We start from the raw sequence: 21,837 nt of genomic DNA, 5'->3' as shown, positions 1-21,837 counted from the left end.
ACTGCCTACTAAGTGAACGTAACCTACGCCCAGCCCTATTCACGTACTACTACGTAAACAACGTAAAATACGACGGCTGTTCCCTGGTCCATACCTTAACATGACTTACACCTGCTTTATGAGGCTTAACTTTACGCCGGACGTACGACTTACGTAAACAGCGTATATTAATGCGCCGGGCGCAAGTACGTTTGTGAATCGGCGTATCTCACTCATTTGCATATGTGAATCGAAATTCCCATATGCCTCCAGCGTAAATATGCGCCCAAGATACGCCGGCGTAGGCAAGTTACGTCGGTCGTAAGAAGCCTATTTTCAGGCGTATCTAGTTCTATGGGCACAGCGCACAGATACGATGGCGCATCATTACACTTACGCGGCGTATCTCGAGATACGTCGGCGTAAGTGCTACGAGAATCCGGGCCATAGTATCAAGATGCAATCACATAGTAATACAAAACATATGAATCATTGAGACTGAACCGCCCTCCAATTCTGTATAAAAGTTGCATATGAGTATATAAAATGATCTATTGTTCAACAATAACAAATGTTTCTCATCCCAAAGTAACCTGAAATAAAACCACAAAAAAAAAAACAACATAAATATATAAAAAGTAATTATATAGTAAATGTATCTATAAAAAAAATAAACAAAATAAAATATATGAAAAATGCAAAAAAAAAAAAATATTTAAGAGAGATGCAATCCAATAAATCTCCCTTTTCTTGAGTATCAGCTCTCCATTGCTACCACTTCTGTCTTTTGGTATACGATCCATTACCATAAACTGCAGTTGTTATGTACTTATGGATTTGGCAGCTAAAAAGAAGTCTGATCATACCTCATAATTGGAAATTGTACGCCGTTTCTATAAGAAGGGAGGGGTGGATTCATCAACTCTGGATCATCAGGGTAATTATTGCACAGGATGGACCAGTGTTTTTTGATAATAGAATAAACCTCCCATGAATAAGGATGATATTGGATGACAGAGGCAACTAGTTTGTTATCACTTTTGTACTTGCGCTCACTCCTTTTTAAGTACAGTAGAAAGATAACCCCTTGTCTCTAATTTAATTCCCAACTCATTTAATCTTTCTTTCAATAATGTCTCATCCCTTACTATCCTCTTAACCCGTGTGAATTGACTACGGAGGATAGATTTAAATACCCCTGATGGTTGGAAACTCAAATCATGAAGTAATTGATTTAGATCCGTGGGCTTAACATATGGGTCACTCATTAGCTTCTCATCACTGAAAAAAAGCTGTGTTTCTACAAATTGTATAGAATACTTTTTAATAACCATATTAAAACCTAACTAATTTGTAGTTTAAAGACTCACTATATATACTTGATATATTCCATGTAACAAGAAGCAGTGTGTAGACACCATTAAAAAATTATGTAAAAAATCACAAAGATATTACGTGGGGGTCAAGGCTCATTATAATACAACACGCCCACTGCCTGGACAATTTGAATTAGGCGGGCTTACGCCGGCCCATTTACACTACGCCGCTGTAACTTAGGACTCAAGTTCGTTGTGAATACAGTGCCTGCCTCACTAAGTTACGGCGGCGATGTGTATCTGAGATGCGCTACGCCTGCCTAAAGATAGGCAATTCTATCTGAATCTGGCCCATAGTGTTTATCTGATCATAATTTGGAGAATCCATTACAACAACAGAACCCTCTTACCCGCCAACTTGATAAGTATATCTTGCTGTGAGCGTGCAATGCATCCATCTGTTGAACCATGAGCGTTTTAAGAATGTGATCAGCTTTTGTTCTGTCCACCTTCACCTTTTTTTTAACAAACAATTTAACAGCTGGATATGATAATACAGTATGTATTTCTGTGTGTTTGTGTTTATAGACCTTTTTGGCTAACAAAGGTAACAGCAGGCACATTGGGCCAGATTCACAGTGGAGATACGACGGCGTATCTGCTGATACACCGTCGTATCTCTGTTTCTATCTATGCGACTGATTCATAGAATCAGTTACGCATAGATAGCCAGAAGATCCGACAGGTGTAATTGTTTTACACTGTCGGATCTTAGGATGCAGTACCGCGGCCGCCGCTGGGGGGAGTTTGCGTCGTAAACCAGCATCGGGTATGCAAATTAGGAGTTACGGCGATTCACGACGGATTTTCGCGTTCGCTACGTCGCCGCTAGTCTAGTTTCCCGTTGCAAAGTTAGTCGTCGTTTTAGATGCCCTAACTTTAGTCAGCAAGTGTATTGCTGTCTAAAGTATGGCCGTCGTTCCCACGTCAAATTCAAAATTTAACGTCGTTTGCGTAAGCCGTCCGGGAATACGGAAGTACGCTACCCGCGTCGCTGTTCAAAAAAATTACGCCACGGCGCGAGTTAGGAAACGGAGCATGCGCAGTAGGTCCGGCACGGGAGCGCGCCTAATTTAAATGGCACACGCCCATTTGAATTGGTCCGCCTTGCGCCGGAGGCCGCGGGCGTAGTTTTCATCGCAAGTGCTTGGTGAATCAGGCACTTGCGATGAAAAATTGCGTCGGTGTAACGTATCTAGGATACGTTACGCCACCGCGATTCTACGTGAATCTGGCCCATTGTGCCCCAAGGTTAAAATGTTAAATGGAGTAAAGTTTATTCCATGCTCTCTCTTTTATACATTTAAGATAATTTGGTGTAGAATTCCTTGGTGTTTTTTTTTTTTTTTTGCAATGAAGATAAAAGCTAAATAAAGAAATCTGCAGCTGTAAATATATTGGTAACTGCAGCTGTGAGTAACTCAGAGTGCAGCTGCTACAGGTCTGCTGAGCTATAGTTAAATCACAGAGATATCAAGCATCAGCAAACAAGCATGTTTTTAATGTCACATTGCTAGTGGATACTGTTACAAAGAAAATTGAATGTTTTAGATATATTCAAATTTAAAGTAGTTGTAAAGGCTGAAGGTTTTTACCTCAATGCATTCTCTGCATTAACCACTTGCCAACCCAGCCATTTCAGACACTTTTGTCATGTATATGTAGCGCCTGGGTACTTTATAGTACCGGTGCTAGTTAAATTTGGAGGGAGATCAGAGTGTAGTTAAACTCTGATCCAAATTGTTAAGTGCAAAACAGGGTCTCTGTCTCAGCTTGTCTGTGCTGTAGGATATTCTGTTGCATTGGGGTGTTCTTCCAACCCCGGTGCTGCAGGTGGCAGCAGTGAAGTCAAGATTTGGGTGCTCTTTTCCAGCAGCCAATCAGGAGAGTTTGGCCTCGCTGTGCATGCTGGGGAGGGGTAATTATGAGGCAGACGCCATTGGTTCTGGGTCTTCTTCTTTGAGTGTGGCACCCACCTTTAGGGTGACCACATCACGGCGCCCCAGCGTTATGGCCTACCTGGCCGGGGAGTGCGTGCCATGCGGTGTTCCTGGTTCCGGGACCATGTTGGCCCGGAGCATCTGAACAGCGCTGGGAACCCAGTGAGCGACTGGGTTCCCACCTTTGAGGATCCCAAGCTGTATTGCTGTTCGGTGGGGAATCTGTCTGAGGAGCACCATTGAGAGGCTGGCGATCCAAAATGACCTTGACAAACCACTGGGGATCAAGGTAGCTGGACACTGAAGGATTGATCACCTGTCAGTCGGTACCTGGGCGACAAGTTGAAGGAGATCCAGGCGTAATTTATCTAAGGAGGATTGCCTCCGTAACTACAAGTCAGAGAGGGCCTGTGGCAGGGGTGTCTCCCTGAAGTTCACCAAGGAGGGTCTGTGGCAGAGACTTTATCCTACAAATGTTCGAGTGATACTCCGGCTGCCAGGTCAGTGAGAGAGGCCTGTCCGGGTACACTAAACCCACTCAGGCAGGAGTGCTTGGGAGCAGGACTGCTTCCCTATCATCACGCCTGAATCTGCTGTTCTCCTTTCTTCTTCAACTTTACTTTACTCACCACAAGTTTATTGTTTTTACCCGGCTGGGTAATAAAGAGCACAGCAAAGAGCACCTGTTGCGGACATTCCTTTTACTTCTACCAAATGCAATACGCATCATTCACCCCTAGGAATTCGGGGGAGCCATGAGGTAAATATGCCACCCAAAACAACCAGAAGCTCCTCCAGGGGTAGTGCTACATATATAAAAATAAAAATGACTTGAACCCCCAAACATAATCTATTTAATTGTATTTTAATAGTAAAAATTGTAAAAAGAAATTTTAATAAAATTGTGATCGTCACATGCTTATAAACACTTTAATGTAAAAAAACTAAATATGTAACCCGATTTTCTCATAAAATATAAAATATGATGTTGCGCCGAGTAAATAGATACCCAAAATGTCATGCTTTAAAAATTGCACACACTCGTGGAATGGCGGCAAACTATGGTACATAAAAATCTCCATAGGCAACGCTTTAAAAATTCCTACAGGCTACAGGTTTAGAGTTACAGAGGAGGTCAAGTGCTAGAATTATTATTCTCACTCTGACGTTCGCGTCGATACCTCACATGTGTGGTTTGAACACCATTTACATATGTGGGCCTGACCTAGTGTACATCTGCAATCAATGGAAGGTCGCCTCCTACCCTGTTTCTGTCAGCCAAAAGAACACTTGTCCAAACCTGGAAAAAGCCACCTGTCCCCTTTCAGGGGGTGAGAGGTCGCATCACCGCATTGTTGCTTAACGAACAGATGTTGAGCATCCGCAGTGACTTTCATGCCAAGTTCCTCAAAATTTAGGAACCATGACTGTCATTTGCGTTTCCTACCTTGCCCCCAGCCAGCTTGGGCCGCCTGTGACGGAACGACCCTGATGCTCCCGAGCCCTTAACTCCCCCCTGTCTCCGGGCCTCTAAATTTCTAGCCTGCCTCCCTCTCCTAGACTCTTATTTTCCTTCTCTAGCTCCCTACTCGGTTGGTGCAAGATCCTTCCCTCTAGCCTTACCTTTCTGCCTAACTTTCTTCTGATTTCAGTTCCCTTTTAGATCTGTCTAGGCTGCATATTGCACCACCTTTTAGATTATGGAGGGTCCCTCATGGGTCCATGAACACCCCTATTCATTGCTGTTATGTTAGCTCTTGTTTCTTATGTTCATGTATCACCTCATTTTTTGCCTTGTGAGCTAACCCTTGTTACCACTTCAATCCTACCCCTTGCATGGGTGACCACTTTTATCGCTTAGAGACTTGTCAGCTGAAAAAAACAATACTGGGGTTATGGCATATTTCTACAGCCATAACCCAGCGATATTCCACTGCCAACTGAGGACATCTTTAAACTATGGCCCAGTTGGCAAGTTGTTAAGGTAAAAAAATCTTCAGAGTGCAGCTCCACCCAGCCACCCTTATGCCGCGTACACACGATCGTTGTTTGGCATGAAAAAAAATGACGTTTTAAAAAACGTCATTTAAAATGATTGTGTGTGGGCTTCACATCGTTTTTCGGCTTCTGAAAAACGACAAAAAAAAAAAAATTCAAACATGCTGCATTTTTTAACGTTGTTTTAAAAAATGACATTTTTCGGGTTGTAAAAAATGATCGTGTGTGGGCAAAAACGACGTTTTAAACCCGCGCATGCCCAGAAACAAGTTATGAGACGGGAGCGCTCGTTCTGGTAAAACTACCATTCATAAAGGAGTAAGCACATTCATCACACTGTAACAAACAAAAAAGCGTGAATCGTCTTTTACTAACAAGGAATCAGCTGAAAGCAGCCCAAAGGCGAATAGAACTTCCCCTTTAGAGTGCCGTCGTACGTGTTGTACGTCACCACGCTTTGTTCATCATTTTCAAAAACGATGGTGTGTGGGCAACATCGTTTTTAATGATGAAGTTGGAAAAACGTTGTTTTTTGGACATGCTGAAAAACAACGTTTTTTTTTCATGACGAAAAACGATCGTGTGTACGCGGCATCATACTTACCTGAGCCTAAATTTGATACATCAATGTGCACATGAGCAGAGGCTCGCTCCCCCCTCACCCTCATGGGCTCAGAGACCAGTGTCAATAACAACCAGTAAGGAGGGAGTAGAGGGCGGGGCAGAGTCAAGCTAGGATTTACAATCACTTTTTAAAAAAATGCCAAAAAGACAAGAAAGATTTTTTCCAGTTTAATAACTGAACTGAGCTGTTGAAAAGAAATTTAAAGTACTTTCTGCTATAACATTTGTGGATGAAGCTTCCAGCGCAACTACATTTCTTTCTGGTGAGAAATTGATTTAAATCTCAAATACTGCTTGTTAGAAATATGTAAATCCATAGACTAGCTATGGCTATTTTAAACCTCCAATGCGAAACACACCATCTAATGCTGTTATGTTCTGTGTTCAATAAAGAACTAAGAAATTAGAGTTGTTGTTTGTGTGTTATTAGCTTAAGCACATTATGTTTGTCTATTGTTGTGGCTTAGATGAGGATCGGATCACATTTTATGGCAAATTACTGCAGAAAACCAATTACATTGGTGTCAGTGGGAAAAACAGTGAGAAGTGGTGTCAGTGGGAAGAAGAATGTCTGTTTTATTGGGGTCAGTGGGAGAAAAAGTTTATTTTACATTGGTGTCAGTGGGAAGAAACGTTTCCTCTAAACTGGTGTAAGTGGGAGGAAGATTGGCATTTACATTGGTGTTAGTGGGAGGAAGAATGCCTTTACATTGGTGTCAGTGGGAGGAAGGGTGCCCTCTAAACTGATGTCAGTGGGAGGAAGAGCGCCCTTTACATTGGTGTCAGTGGGAGGAAGGGTGCCCTCTAAACTGATGTCAGTGGGAGGAAGAGCGCCCTTTACATTGGTCTCAATGGGAGGAAGAGTGCCCTCTACACTGGTGTCAGCTGGGGGAAGAATGCCTGAGTATTGGGGTCAGCTGGAGGAGGAGTGTCCTCCAAATTGGTGTCAGTGGGAGGTCGAGTGCCCGCTGCATTGGTGTCACCAGAAGAAATAATGCCCCTGGATTGGTGTCAGTTGGAGGGAGAGTTCCTTCTACATTGGTGTCAGTTGGAGGAAGAGTCCCTTCTACATTGGTGTCAGTTGGAGGAAGAGTTCCTTCTACATTTGTGTCAGTTGGAGGAAGAGTTCCTTCTACATTGGTGTCAGTTGGAGGAAGAGTTCCTTCTACATTGGTGTCAGTTGGAGGAAGAGTTCATTCTACATTGGTGTCAGTTGGAGGAAGAGTTCCTTCTACATTGGTGTCAGTTGGAGGAAGAGTTACTTCTACATTGGTGTCAGTTGGAGGAAGAGTTCATTCTACATTGGTGTCAGTTGGAGGAAGAGTTCATTCTACATTGGTGTCAGTTGGAGGAAGAGTTCCTTCTACATTTGTGTCAGTTGGAGGAAGAGTTCCTTCTACATTGGTGTCAGTTGGAGGAAGAGTTCCTTCTACATTGGTGTCAGTTGGAGGAAGAGTTCATTCTACATTGGTGTCAGTTGGAGGAAGAGTTCCTTCTACATTGGTGTCAGTTGGAGGAAGAGTTACTTCTACATTGGTGTCAGTTGGAGGAAGAGTTCCTTCTACATTGGTGTCAGTTGGAGGAAGAATTCCTTCTACGTTGGTGTCAGTTGGAGGAACAGTTCATTCTACATTGGTGTCAGTTGGAGGAAGAGTTCATTCTACACTGGTGTCAGTTGGAGGAAGAGTTCCTTCTACATTGGTGTCAGTTGGAGGAAGAGTTCATTCTACATTGGTGTCAGTTGGAGGAAGAGTTCCTTCTACATTGGTGTCAGTTGGAGGAAGAGTTCCTTCTACATTGGTGTCAGTTGGAGGAAGAATTCCTTCTACGTTGGTGTCAGTTGGAGGAACAGTTCATTCTACATTGGTGTCAGTTGGAGGAAGAGTTCATTCTACACTGGTGTCAGTTGGAGGAAGAGTTCCTTCTACATTGGTGTCCGTTGGAGGAAGAGTTCCTTCTACATTGGTGTCAGTTGGAGGAAGAGTTCCTTCTACATTGGTGTCAGTTGGAGGAAGAGTTCATTCTACACTGGTGTCAGTTGGAGGAATAGTTCCTTCTACGTTGGTGTCAGTTGGAGGAAGAGTTCATTCTACATTGGTGTCAGTTGGAGGAAGAGTTCCTTCTACATTGGTGTCAGTTTGAGGAAGAATGCTTCAGGATTGGTGTCCAGGGAGGAAGGGTGTCCCTTACACTGGTGTCAGTGGAAGGAAGAATGCCCCAGCATTGGTGTCAGGAGAGGTTCCTTGTCCCACAACTCTGGTCCTGGCTTTGCAATGTGATGTTAACAATATGACTAAACAGGCATAGGGCAGAAGAGTAAGCAGAACAGTGTCTACAAGATTGTCTGACTGCAGAGATTCTGATGAAGAAAGCTCAGTGCAGTTAAGCCCATGCTACTAGAAATAGTATACAATGTACATGTTTTAAAACCACTACTATAATTATCAAATTGGTGTAGGTCTGACATGGTGGCATATTTTGAAAAACAATCATCTATCACATTTACACAGTAATTAGTGCATTTTTATAACATTTAAAGGACGGATAGCTGTAAACAGCATGATATGTAGGCTTTTAGATCTTAATTATTCAGAGATCCAACAGAGTTTTAGATAAATTCACTAGGAAACTAAAGAAAGAGTCATTTTTACATTTGTCCAGTGAAATAATGTTCTTTCAAACATCCCACCATTAAAAAAATTCTACTGGGTGTTTGAAGCGAATACAGGTTTGCTGACTTTAAATTTGATTTAAATTACAGCTTCCATAAGTCAGAATGACTTTATTATATTAAAACACAAAGGGGTCAATTCACTAAGCTTTACCGCATGTGGTAAGGGTATCATGTTACTCTTTTGCATACATTTTCGCATGCGGTAAATAAAGTCCAAATCATTTTAAAAAAATAAAGATTTTCCAGCAAGAAAACATATTGTTGGTAAATATCACAAAAAAATGTGCTATAATCTGTTAAGTTCAATTCACAAACGCAACAGGAACAAAAAAAAAAGTGCAATATTTAACACCACCTTTTTTCCATAAAGGGGGGCCTATTCAATCCCTCAGAAAGGGGCATTCTACCCACCTAGAGCCTAATTCAACCCACAGAAGACCCAAAGAAAGGAGCTTAATTCCACCCACATGGGCCATATTCTTATAGATCTCCGGCGGCGTAACGTATGTCCTTTACGTTACTCCGCCGCAAGTTTAACTGGCAAGTGCCTGATTCCCAAACCACTCACCTGTAAACTTGCGGCGGCGTAGCGTAAAGTCCACCCGCGCAAGCACTCCTAATTCAAATGATCCTGGTAGGGGGCGTGGATCATTTAAATTAGGAGCGCTCCCGCGCCGATCGTAATGCGCATGCTCCGTCGGGTAAATTATCCGACGTGCATTGCGCTAAATGACGTCTCACGGACGTCATTTGTTTTGACGGTAACGTAAATGGCGTCCAGTGCCATTCACGGACGACTTACGCAAACAACGTTAAATTTTCAAATTTCAACGCGGGAACGACGGCCATACTTAACATTGAGTGCGCCACCTAGGGGGCATGTTTATCTTTACGCCGCGTATCGCTTACGGAAACGACGTAAAATCACTACGACGGGCAAGCGTACGTTAGAGAATCGGCGTGACTAGTCATTCGCATATTCTACGCTGACCGCAAAGGAAACGCCACCTAGCGGTCAGCGTAGATATTGCAGCCTAAGATACAACGGCGCTGGCCGTCGTATCTTAGGCATGTTTAAGTGTATCTCAGTTTGAGAATACACTTAAACATAGGACGGCCTTAGAATCGGACTTACGTCGGCGTATCTGCTGATACGCCGGCGTAATTCTTTGAGAATATGGCCCAGTTTCACCAGAAGTGGACACACAAAAATGTGGCATTATACATCCTGAGTACACAAGTATTTTTTTTTTTTTATTATTTAATCAATTTGCAGTGCAAATTAAATGCAAACATTGGCTGAAATTTAACATCAAGAACTTAAAAAAAAAAAAAATAATATATATATATATATATATATATATATATATATATATATATATATATATATATATATATATATATATATATATATATATATATATATATATATATATATATATATATATATATATACATATACCGGTATATATATATATATATATATATATATATATATATATATATATATATATACATATATATATATATATATATTTTTTTTTTAAGTAAATGTTTACAAAAGTGCAACAGTGAAGTATGTGAACCATGACAATAACGCCAGCTAGAAGGGACCTCTTGAAGCGGCCACTGTAATACTTTTGGTTATATACACCATTACAACAAGTCAAACTTGGATAAAAACATGAAAATAAATAAAAATGTTTAAAAAATATATATGATTGTGGGAAAAAAGAGAATCGCGTTTTTTTTGCTTAGAAAAAAGATCACGATTCTGACAAACGTTTTTGTTTTAAAGATTTACAACATCTGAACATTAGGTCATCAAACAAGATGGCTATAAAAAGTAGTGATTCATTGGAATCTTTGGTGTTTTAGATTGTGATTTTCAGAGAAAGGGAAAACATTCTTTAACCACTTGCAGACCGGCTCACACCGATATATGTCAGCAAAATGTCCCTGGTTGACCTCTTTAATGAAAAAGACGGTCAGATGTGCTTGAGCAGGATAATGCCTGCAGACATATAAATGGACTGGAGCATGTACAATACCTCACCCTCGGAATGTTGAGATTTTAAAACATGGAATACAAACAGAGAGCTTCCATAGTGCAACGCTATTTTATTAAAATCGAATAAAAACACAAGCCAATTGGCTACTCAAATAAAAAGTGCCCTTCTCCTGTCACTGGGGCTGCAAGCTTTGATAAAAAACACAGACCTGACGTACGCCACTGACGTACGTTTTGTATAGTTACGTTCCGAAACGTACGTCGGCGGCGGAACCTGGTCACGTGTACTATGTCCTACGTCACTTCCAGGTCGTCTGGATAGTGTCAGCATCTGGTGGAACGCACGCCGCCATGGAGGTCGGAGAGCCAGTATTTTTTATCAAAGCTTGCAGCCCCAGTGACGGCAGAAGGGCACTTTTTATGTGAGTAGCCAATTGGCTTGTGTTTTTACTCCATTGTAATAAAATATCGTTGCACTATGGAAGCTCTATGTTTGTATTCCATGTTCTAAAATCTCAACATTCCGAGGGTGAGGTATCGTACATGCTCCAGTCCATTTATATGTCTGCAGGCATTATCCTGCTCAAGCGCATCTGACTGTCTTTTTAAAGAGGTCAACCAGGTCTGGTAAGCACAATTCGCTACTTGTGCACATTGGGTGTCGTACTAATTATCCAGGTGGTGGAAGATTAACAAGTTTGCACGACCGGAGACGGTTTTTGTATCACAGCAAGAAATATATTTAGAGGATATTCGAGTATTGATTATTTACTATTGATTTATTGATTTATTTATCATGTACAACAGGACACAGTTTTATTAAATTACTTGTTGTTGCATATTATAGGATAAGTTGTGTAATTACATATTACTCTATAGCGCCCCCAGTACACTTTTTAGCACGCATCAGATAGAAGTCACATACACTTTATCACTTTCTAGGGAAGCAGCTTAGCACGCATTGTGTGTTTGGGACATTTACATGGGCACCCAAATTATTGTTTAATAATATATATAATTTTTTTTTGGCGCAGAATTGTTTTTTATATTAGATATTTAACGCTAAATTCTTAGTAAATTTAACTTTCACAACTGATTTACTGCATGCGTTATTTTACCGCATTTTATTCGCCGTTATTTAACTCTTAGGCCTCGTACAGACGACCGGATCTATCCGCTGGGATTGATCCGCGGATCAGTTCCAGCAGATAGATCCGGTCGTCTGTACGTCCGAGCGGACATTTCCCAGGGGATAAAAATTTTGTAGCATGCTACAAAATCTATCCGCTGGATTCCAGTCCAGCGGACTGATCCGGTCATCTGTACAGACTCACCGGATCAGTCCGTCCGCTCCCCTCCCTCGCATGCGTCGTAATGATTCGACGCATGCGTGGAAGTATTTACCTTCCAGCGTCGCGCACGTCGCCGCGTCATCGTCGCGGCGACGGCGCGACATGTCACCGTGGATGTTTTCCGCGCGGATTTCGATCTGATGGTGTGTACAGCCATCAGATCCAAATCCGCCAGAGGATTTATCTTTCCAGCGGATATCCTCTCGTGTGTACGGGGCCTCAGTGAATTGACCCCATAGAAACTTGCATCTATACAGTATATAAAATTCCAAGCTGAAAAAATAATGGGAGGCCTGTCAATTAAATGAGTAGATTACTACAGAAAAGGAGATCTTTTTGCCTATGACCTATTGACTTTATGTCTTGCAGGTGTGCATTGTGCAGAAACGAGACTCAAAGAAGATGTATGCCATGAAATACATGAACAAACAGAAATGTGTTGAAAGGGATGAAGTGAGAAATGTTTTCAGAGAACTACAGATAATGCAGTGCCTTGAACATCCCTTCCTGGTAAATCTATGGTATGTTAAAGATAAGATGTTTTTATTAACTTTTCTAATTCTTCTCCTACAAACCTTTACCATAAGCTTTCATGGCTCTCATAAATTGTTCAAGTCAGACATTTCCTCACCTACATCAAGTGGTGATATGATCAAAACCTTTTTGTTTTTTTGATAGTAAAAGTAGATAGGGGGTGTACCATCGTCCTAGTTCAATAGAAAAGTAGAGGGGTCTCAAGGGTTCCCCAACTAACCCTGAGACTCCAATGAAGCAATATGGGCAGGGAGGACTATACCGGTACTTAATAATTAGGTTTAGAAACCTGAATAATTCATTTTTGTGAAAGCATTTATTAACAAATAAACATTAAAGACAAGAATAAAATCACAAAGCATACAAACATTACAAAAAATACAAACTTGACCACAATCAGGTCACCGGTTGTGCAATCCCCATTTAGCAGACGGGGTAAATATCGGTGAAACAATTGAAATCATGAGACCATAAGTCTCGAGTCTCGACTAGTTTCGCTTTCGCTTCGTCAGGAGACGGTCTAAAAACACAACATAAAACAAACATCAGGTATTTAAAAACAACACAATTTGTTATTTAGTAACGGGGGTCTTTTGTATAGAAAGACACTACCCGCTACGTACTATAATATCCAAGGGGATTTTATGTCCAAACATGTCTCATACCTAGAGGCACAAAGTCTCTTGTTCCCAGAGAGCGGGTCCCAGTTGAACGATGATGCGTATGAACTATGACCAAGTCTAATAAAACAGACCTGGGTAATACAACAATAAATGGTAAGTTGACTGTGTATATATAAAGAATATATAGAGAGATATCAATGTGAGGGAGCTTCTGCAGATGCAGAATGCATGCAGTGATGTGAACCAAAAAACGTGCAAAAATAGGTGAAAAAGGGGAAAAAGAGGGAAGACACAGGTGGGGAAAAAAAAAACTGATAAACAGTTGACGTGTATTGAAGACTGTGACCTAAACAGAGAGTTAGGCCCAGATACAGTCCAAAAAATTACTTATAAAAGATATTTGAGACAAGTAGTGCATATATAAAGTGTGCTGTGAAGAGCATAATAAATACCACCCAAACTAGAAGTGAGTGGAATGTGAAGAAAAGAAAAGAACAAAGGGAAAAAGGGAAAATGGGGGGGGGGGACAAGGGAAAAAGGGGAAGGGAGGGTGGAGTGAGGGAGAAGGGAAAGGAAAGCCAGGGGAAGGTAAGGAGGAATATTGAAATAGGAATTGGGCACAGGGAGGGGGGGGGGGGAAGGGGGGCCGAGGGGAGGGGAAGATGTGGGGAGGAAGTAGAAGAACGAGGGGGGAGGAAGGGGGGGGGGGGAGAAATAAGGGAAAGAGAGAACGGGTGAAGGAACAAAGTTGAAAAAAACTGTGAATGAAAGGGAGGGAGAGGAAAAAGAAAATAACATCCTCTCAAGGTCCGTGCTAGAGGGTTTAGGTTAGAAGGTGCCAAAATAAATATGGTGAAGAAATCAGGCAAGTTCCAAATGACTAAAAGTTCACCCAGTGTATAATGAAAGCTACAGTAGTGCAAAAGAAGGAACCTCAGATCCAATTCCCGTGAAAAGGTAGTGGAGAATCTAGCAAACACTCCATACCTGTATGCCCAATAGGGCCTTTAAAAGTTAAAGGGGTGATAGTGGGTCCCAGGACATAGAGGTCCTGTAAACCAAGAAATGCTCACAGTAATGGCCAGGTAAGGAGGCCAATGCAGGAGGCTGGTAATATATCAGTTACCAGTCAGCGGGGATACCCTTCAAGTGAGCCTAGGAAGAGTGATGGCAAACAAACATCAAATCGTTAGTGTCTATATTGAATGATCCAGTGTTAAATGGGGGTATAATACCCCCTCTATGGAAGTAGCCTTGTACTTACTTTTTGGTAATTGGAGTGTGTGTATGTCCTGGGACCTGGCTCCGGTGCACTGTCTCCAGCTGAGGACTGCAGTTAAATACTGCCCCATGTGCGTCTCAATCAGGCGCGTCCTGAACACAGGAACGCGCTGACGTGTGTGGGGGCGGGTTTGCAGAAAGACTAGCTATCTCTCTGGGCGGCGAGGGACCTGGATCATGTGCTCGAGACTTATGGTCTCATGATTTCAATTGTTTCACCGATATTTACCCCGTCTGCTAAATGGGGATTGCACAACCGGTGACCTGATTGTGGTCAAGTTTGTATTTTTTGTAATGTTTGTATGCTTTGTGATTTTATTCTTGTCTTTAATGTTTATTTGTTAATAAATGCTTTCACAAAAATGAATTATTCAGGTTTCTAAACCTAATTATTAGGTACCGGTATAGTCCTCCCTGCCCATATTGCTTCATTGGAGTCTCAGGGTTAGTTGGGGAACCCTTGAGACCCCTCTACTTTTCTACATCAAGTGGTGGCAAAATAGTTAATGGTTTGGGACCATAAACATGAATGCAATACGCATAATTCCAATTCTGTTCCACAGGTCTAGATTTCATTGACCACTTCAGTTCTGGAAGATTTACCCCCCTTCAGGCCATTTTTTGCGATACTGCACTGCGTTACTTTAACTGACAATTGTGCAGTTGTGCGACACTGTACCCAAATAAAATGTATGTCCTTTTTTTCCAACAAAATATAGCTTTCTTTTGGTGGTATTTGATCACTTTTGTGTTTTTTCTTGCGCTATAAACCAAAATACGACTGACAATTAAAAATAAAAATAAAAAAAAAACAATATTTATTACTTTCTGCTATCAAACATATGACAGTTCTTTACCCATGTGGTCAGCTGTGTCCAATCACAGCTGATCACATGTACACAAGGAAATTATGGTTATCAGCTTTTCTTCTCTCACACTGACAGAGTGTGAGGTGAGGAGAGCCGATCAGTGGCATCTCCTCACAAGAGAGACCTGTACAGGTAATCAGTGCCCTGATGATTAGTGTAGCCCCAACAGTGCCAAGTAATGCCAGTCTGTGCCGATCATTAATGCCAATGTGTGCTCAACGGTGATATCAATCTGTACCCATCAGTGATGCCAATTTGTACCTATCATTGAGGCCAATCTGTGTCCATCATTTATGCAAGTCAGTGATGCCTATCAGTGCCCACCAATGGCTTCTCATTTGTGCCACCCATCAGTGCTGCTTATCCATCAGTGCCCATCAGTGCTGCATATTAGTGCCACCTTATCAGTGCACATAATTGCCACCTCATCAGTCTCCATTGGTGCAGCCTATCAGTGTCCATCAGTGCAGCCTCATCACTGCTCATCAGTGAAGGAGAAAATGTACTTATTTACAACATTTTCTGACAAAGACTAAAGCCTCGTACACACCACTGAGATTCTCGGCAAAAACCAGCAAGAAATTTGCTGGGAGATATTTTTTTGCCGAGGAAACCGGTCGTGTGGACATGTTCGTTGAGGAAACTGTCAAGAAACTCGACGAGCCAAAAAGAGAGCAAGTTCTCTATTTCCTCGACGGGAATGGAGAAACTTGCCTTGTCGAGTTCCTCAACAGCCTAACAAGGAACTCGACGAGGAAAACGATGTGTTTCGCCCGTCGAGTTCCTCGGTCGTGTGTACGAGGCTTGAGAAAGACTTAATTTATTTTTTTCAAAATGTTCAGTCTTTTTTTTTTGCAATTTTTTTTAAATCCAATGGTGATTAAATATAAGCAAATAAAAAGTTCTATTTGTGTGAAAAAAATTATAACAATTTCATTTGGGTACAGCGTTGCATGACCGCTGAAAATTGGCCTGGGCAGGAAAGGGGTAAAAGTGCCCTGTATTGAAGTGGTTAAAGTATGTTATTATAAAATGGTATACATATAGAGATTTCAATCTATTTTAAAAATTCAAATTTCCTGGTTGTAATTTAATCCAATGTCTTCAGCACTTTCTGAGTCACTGACCTGAAACAAGTATGCAAACCAGGAGTTGTAAGCTTACCCTTGGTCACTAATGGGGGACAGCCAAGCAAGTAAGTGGTGTATCTGGATTTTGCAAAAGCATTTGTCATAGTTCCCCATAAACTTTTACTGTACAAAAAAAGGTCCGTTAGCATGGGAACTCAGTCAAGTAATTGCCAGACCATTGTTCCTAATTTTTACTGAAGCCTCGTACACACGACTGAGGAACTCGACGGGCGAAACACATCGTTTTCCTCGTCGAGTTCCTTGTTAGGCTGTCGAGGAAATCGACAAGGCAAGTTTCTCCATTCCCGTCGAGGAAAAAGAAGACATGCTCTCTTTTTGGCTCGACGGGATCCTCGACAGTTTCCTTGTCTAAAAATGTACACAGGACCGGTTTCCTCTGCAAAGAAAAAATCCCAGCAAGTTTCTTGCTGGTTTTTGCCGAGAAACTCGGCCGCGTGTACAAGGCCTGACAGTCTACTGACTGTCAAGGTACCAGCTGATTGGAGAAAAGCCAATGTAGCGCCAATATTTAAAAAGGGCCCAAAATACATCCCTGGGAATTACAGACCAGTTAGCCTAACATCAATAGTAAGCAGGCTCTTGGAGGGGATGATAAGGGACTATATACAAGATTTTAGTAATGAGAATGGTATAATTAGTAGCAGTAATCAGCATGGATTCATGAAGAATCGTTCTTGCCAAACCAATCTATTAACCTTCTATGAGGAGGTGAGCTAAGTGAGCTAAATAAAGGGAGGCCCGTAGACATGGTGTATCTGGATTTTGCATAAGCATTTGACACAGGTCCCCAAAATTTTTTACTGTACAAAATAAGGTACGTTGGCATGGACCATAGGGTGAGTACATGGATTGAAAACTGACTACAAGGGCGATTTCAGAGGGTAGTGATAAATGGGGAGTATTCAGAATTTTCAGGGGTGGGAAGTGGGATCCCCCAGGGTTCTGTCCTGTGACCAATCATATTTATTTTGTTCATAAATGACCTGGAGGATGGGATAAACAGCTCAATCTCTGTATTTGTGAACAATACTAACCTAAGCAGGGCAATAGCTTCTCCGCAGGATGTGGAAACCTTGCAAAAAGATCTGAACAAATTAATGGGGTGGGCAACTACATGGCAAATGAGGTTTAATGTAGAACATTTTTACATAATGCATTTAGGTGGCAAAAATATGAATGCAATCTACTGACTAGGGGGAGAACCTCTGGGGGAATCATGGATGGAAAAGGACCTGTGGGTCCTAGTAGATGACAGGCTCAGCAATGGCATGCAATACCAAGCTGCTGCTAACAAAGTAAACAGAATATTGGCATGCATTAAAAAGGGGATCAACTCCAGAGATAAAAGTATGCTGTCCAGTTCTGGGCACCAGTCCTCAGGAAGGATGTACTGGAAATGGAGCGAGTACAAATAAGGGTAACAAAGCTAATAAAGGGTCTGGAGGATATTAGTTCAGCGAAAAGGTTGCAAGCACTGAACGTATTCTCTCTGGAGAAGAGACACTTGAGAGGGGATATGCTTTAAATTTATAAATACCATACTGGTGACCCCACAATAGGGATAAAACTTTTTTGCGCAAGGGAGTTTAACAAGACACGTGGCCACTCATTAAAATGAGAAGAAAAGAGGTTTAACCTTAAACTATGTAGAGGGTTCTTTACTGCAAGTGCGGCAAGAATGTGGAATTCCCTTCCACAGGCGGTGGTCTCAGTGGGGAGCATTGATAGTTTAAAAAAACTATTAGATAAGCACCTAAATAACCACAACATACAGAGATATACAATGTAATACTGACATATAATCACACACATAGGTTGGACTTGATGGACTTTTTTAAAAAAAAAATCAACCTCATCTACTATGTAACTTTGTAAGTAGATTTTTTTCAAAAACAGTAACAACTTCGATATTTGACTTTTGATGGAGCAAATGCGCTATAAAAGTACAGTTATGTTTTAATTATAAAGTGCAGTGACTGTGCAAAGTAGAACAAATTCTAGTGACCTATACTATTTCATAGAGTGTAATTCGATCAAGCAAAGATTTAATTCAATTGTTTGATGTAGGTCACTGTACTTTCCACTGCCTTATTAAGTAAGTCCTGTAATCCCTTTTTACCCAATACGTGTCATACTTCCACCAAATACTTGTTTGTAAAAAAAAAAAATCTTTGTATTGGGTACAAAATATGTGTATGTTTATGGCCAATACAGATGTGTAAATAAGCTTAGCTTTGCAAAATTCTATTTCGTGTTTGTTTTTAGATTCTGCATATTTGCGGAAAACCGTTTGATGAATGTAGAAATCGGATTCAATTCATGCAGAGGCACGGAGGGTGCCCGTCTTGGATAAATTAAGCATTAAGCTGCACAAAGCACCCTGTCACTGTGACTTGTTTTTTGGAAGAAAGGTTTTATTGCGCAGTGTGTGAAAAATTGGAGTTCAACTGTGAAATCCTCTTTTTAATTGTGTTACTGTTTCCGACAGCAAATTTCATTTTATGCGCAATTGATAACTAGGGTTAGATGGGGACAAGAGGAATGAAAAATCAAGGTTTTCCTCAAAGAGAACAGTCATGCTGGAAAGTATCTATATTACATTCAGTACAAATAAACATTTGAATATGTCAATTCAAAAGTGAATACAAGAGAAATGAAGCATAGAAAAGTGCATGTTATTTTTAGAATATTTTATCCATGTAACATTTTCATGCACACTACAGTAGGATACACAGTACAATTCTACTGCTAACAATGTAAAACAATACCACTATAAAATAATTACAACAATATAGTACATCCAATATAAAAGGTATTGTCAGAAACGTAACTTACCAAGGCCGAGATGCCTTTGCGACCCGGCGCGATCTGCCCCCTGGATTTGGGACAGAGAGAAGGACGCAGTAGCAGGTGGAGATCCGATGCAGGGACGGGAACTGGATAGTGGTAGCTCACAGGGAACTTCTAAGGATCAAACAGGAAACAGTGCAGAAATGGGGTGCCCACACAGGAACAAGGGCTAAGGAGTAATCCAAGGAACAAGCCGTGGTCAGGGGCTGGAGAAGGCAGGGTATCCAAAGTTCAGAGCCAGAGGTCAGGGGTTAGAGAGATCAGACAGTCCAAAGTTCAAGCCGGGGTCAAGGGGTTAAAGAGAGCAACAATCCAGAGAGCAAGCCAAAGGTCAGGTATAACAGGAAATCCACAGATATGATCAGCAGCAAGGTACTTTAAAAAGCTGTTACGAACCAGCAACTTGAAGGGAGGAAGGGGCTGGTTTAAATAGGCCGCTCAGGCCTCTGATTGGCCCAAGGTGGAACGAGCCTGTGCGCGTCCGTGTGCGCGCCCGTGCACACGGCGCCCAGTCATGCCGCGCATGCGCGCGCGCACCAGCGGCGCGCGCAACAGCGCTGGTCTGCCGTGAAACTGAGGAGTTCGGGTCTGTATAGGATTGGTGCCCTGACAGGTATGCAAGCTCAAGCCTAATGGAAATTTGTGCTTTGCCCATGCACTGCCATATTTTGTCAATGACTCCACCCAGGAGGCCCTGCCCCTTTAGTTACTTTTAGCGGAGGGGCCCCAAAGATGTTATTTTCTTTGGGTTTCCCCCGATGACATCATGACGAAACTAGTAGGGCGGAGTCTATGTTCAACTTCACCGTGCTATTTTGATCCTGATCTGCAGATTTTTATGTAGGAATTTTTATTCATGTGTTACACTTTATTGGACTTGTAAAAGCTTTTAACAAGGTTTTTTCAATAAAACCATTGTGGTTTTACATTATGTGGCAATTTTCTCCTTCTTTATATATTATTCATGAGAGAGAGTGAAAAATTAGCATGGTTGGCCAAGACATCATTCTCCTTCTTACCCAGTTGATGGATCCTTCATGATGTGTGAATCCATGTCAGACTAGGCTCCTATAACATGGAGTCTAGACATTTGGTAAGGGCACATTTTGGTGTACTTGGGTGTATGGTCGTCCACCATCCTTGGGATACGATTGCAAAGATTATCATATTTTTTCTTTTAAGGACACCTTTGTGGACTTACCATTGTCATTTATATTTGTATGCACTTTATTGTCACTCACAGCACGGCAATTATTGGTTTATATGTATTTTACACAAATTGTTTTGTTCTGTGATTGCCAGCTGCTGTTTTCACAGTGCTTATGGGAGTAGTATACTGTTCCAGAGAGTAATGACACATCAAAAGAGCTAAGCAGGACAATAACTTCTGCACAGGGTGTGGAAACCTCACAAGAAGACCTAAATAAGATAATGGAATTTTTATAACAGCTTACCTGTAAAATCCTTTTCTTGGAGTATACCACGGGACACAGAGCCTTAAATCATTACATAATGGGTTGTATGGTCACCAGAGGTGATTGGACACTGGCACAACCAACCAAAGACAGTTCCCCTCCATATAACCCCTCCCATCAGGGAAGTACCTAAGTTTTGTAGCAAGCCATAAGGTTCCCATAAGAAGGGGGGGGGGGGGACTCTGTGTCCCATGATGTACTCAAAGAAAAGGATTTTATAGGTAAGCTGTTATAAAAATCCTATTTTCTTTATCGTACACCATGGGACACAGAGCTTTAAATCATTACATAATGGGACGTCCCAGAGCAATGCTCAATATGAAGGTGGAGAAACCCAGATGCGAGCCGGCCGTAAACGGACAAGAAGCCCTAGAATGCTGCCTGCAGTACACTGCGCCCAAAGGCAGAATACTCATGTCCTCTTACATCTATTTGATAGAATTTGGTGAATGTATGGACTGAAGACCAAGTTGCAGCTTTGCAGATCTGAGTTATCGAAGCCTGGTGATGCACTGCCCATGAATCAATCATAGCTCTGGTCGAGTGCGCCTTAACAGAAAAAGGAGGAATCTTGTTCCTTAAACCATAAGCTTGAATAATTACTTGTCGAATCCACCGCGCAATGGTGGATTTTGATGCTGCTTGTCCCTTCTTGGGACCACCTGGCAAAATAAACAAAACATCAGTTTTACGTATCTGAGCGGTTGCCTGCAGATACGCTTTTACTGCTCTCACTACATCTAGAGAGTGCAATAATGTTTCCTCCTCTGTCTGCAGATTCAGAAAAAAAATAATATCTTAATTCAAATGAAATGTCGACACCACCTTTGGTAAAAAGGTTGGATGGGGTCGTAGAACAATCTTCTCCTTATGGCAAATTAAAAAAGGCTCGGGATTGCATTGCAGGATACAGGGGGAAGTTACTTACCTTGTCCCTGGATCCTGCGATGCCTCCCCACTGTGTGTGCGGGCTCCTCCGCTGTGTCTCCTCGCTCGATTCACAGTGCCGTCGAGCTCCGTTCCCTGCGACGTTACGACGCACGGGGACAGAGTTTGGCGCCAAATTCAAAAAGTGAAAAACACAATACACATACAGTATA

At 41.7% G+C, this 21,837-nt stretch overlaps 1 protein-coding gene across 2 annotated transcripts in view; it reads left to right on the top strand.

The window, feature by feature from the left end:
* The window catches only part of STK32B (serine/threonine kinase 32B), a 363,206-nt gene that overhangs the window by 128,357 nt on the left and 213,012 nt on the right, over positions 1–21,837 (top strand). For both annotated transcript variants that reach the window (XM_040335410.1, XM_040335411.1), the window contains exon 4: positions 12,324–12,475. In XM_040335410.1, the coding sequence (XP_040191344.1) occupies positions 12,324–12,475 (152 nt within the window). The remainder of the gene's footprint in view (positions 1–12,323; positions 12,476–21,837) is intronic.

The sequence above is a fragment of the Rana temporaria genome, chromosome 1 (genome assembly GCF_905171775.1).
Source record: "Rana temporaria chromosome 1, aRanTem1.1, whole genome shotgun sequence".
Classification (NCBI taxonomy): domain Eukaryota; kingdom Metazoa; phylum Chordata; class Amphibia; order Anura; family Ranidae; genus Rana; species Rana temporaria.
Note: the sequence above shows the minus strand (reverse complement) of the source record. Positions and strands in the feature narration are given on the sequence as shown.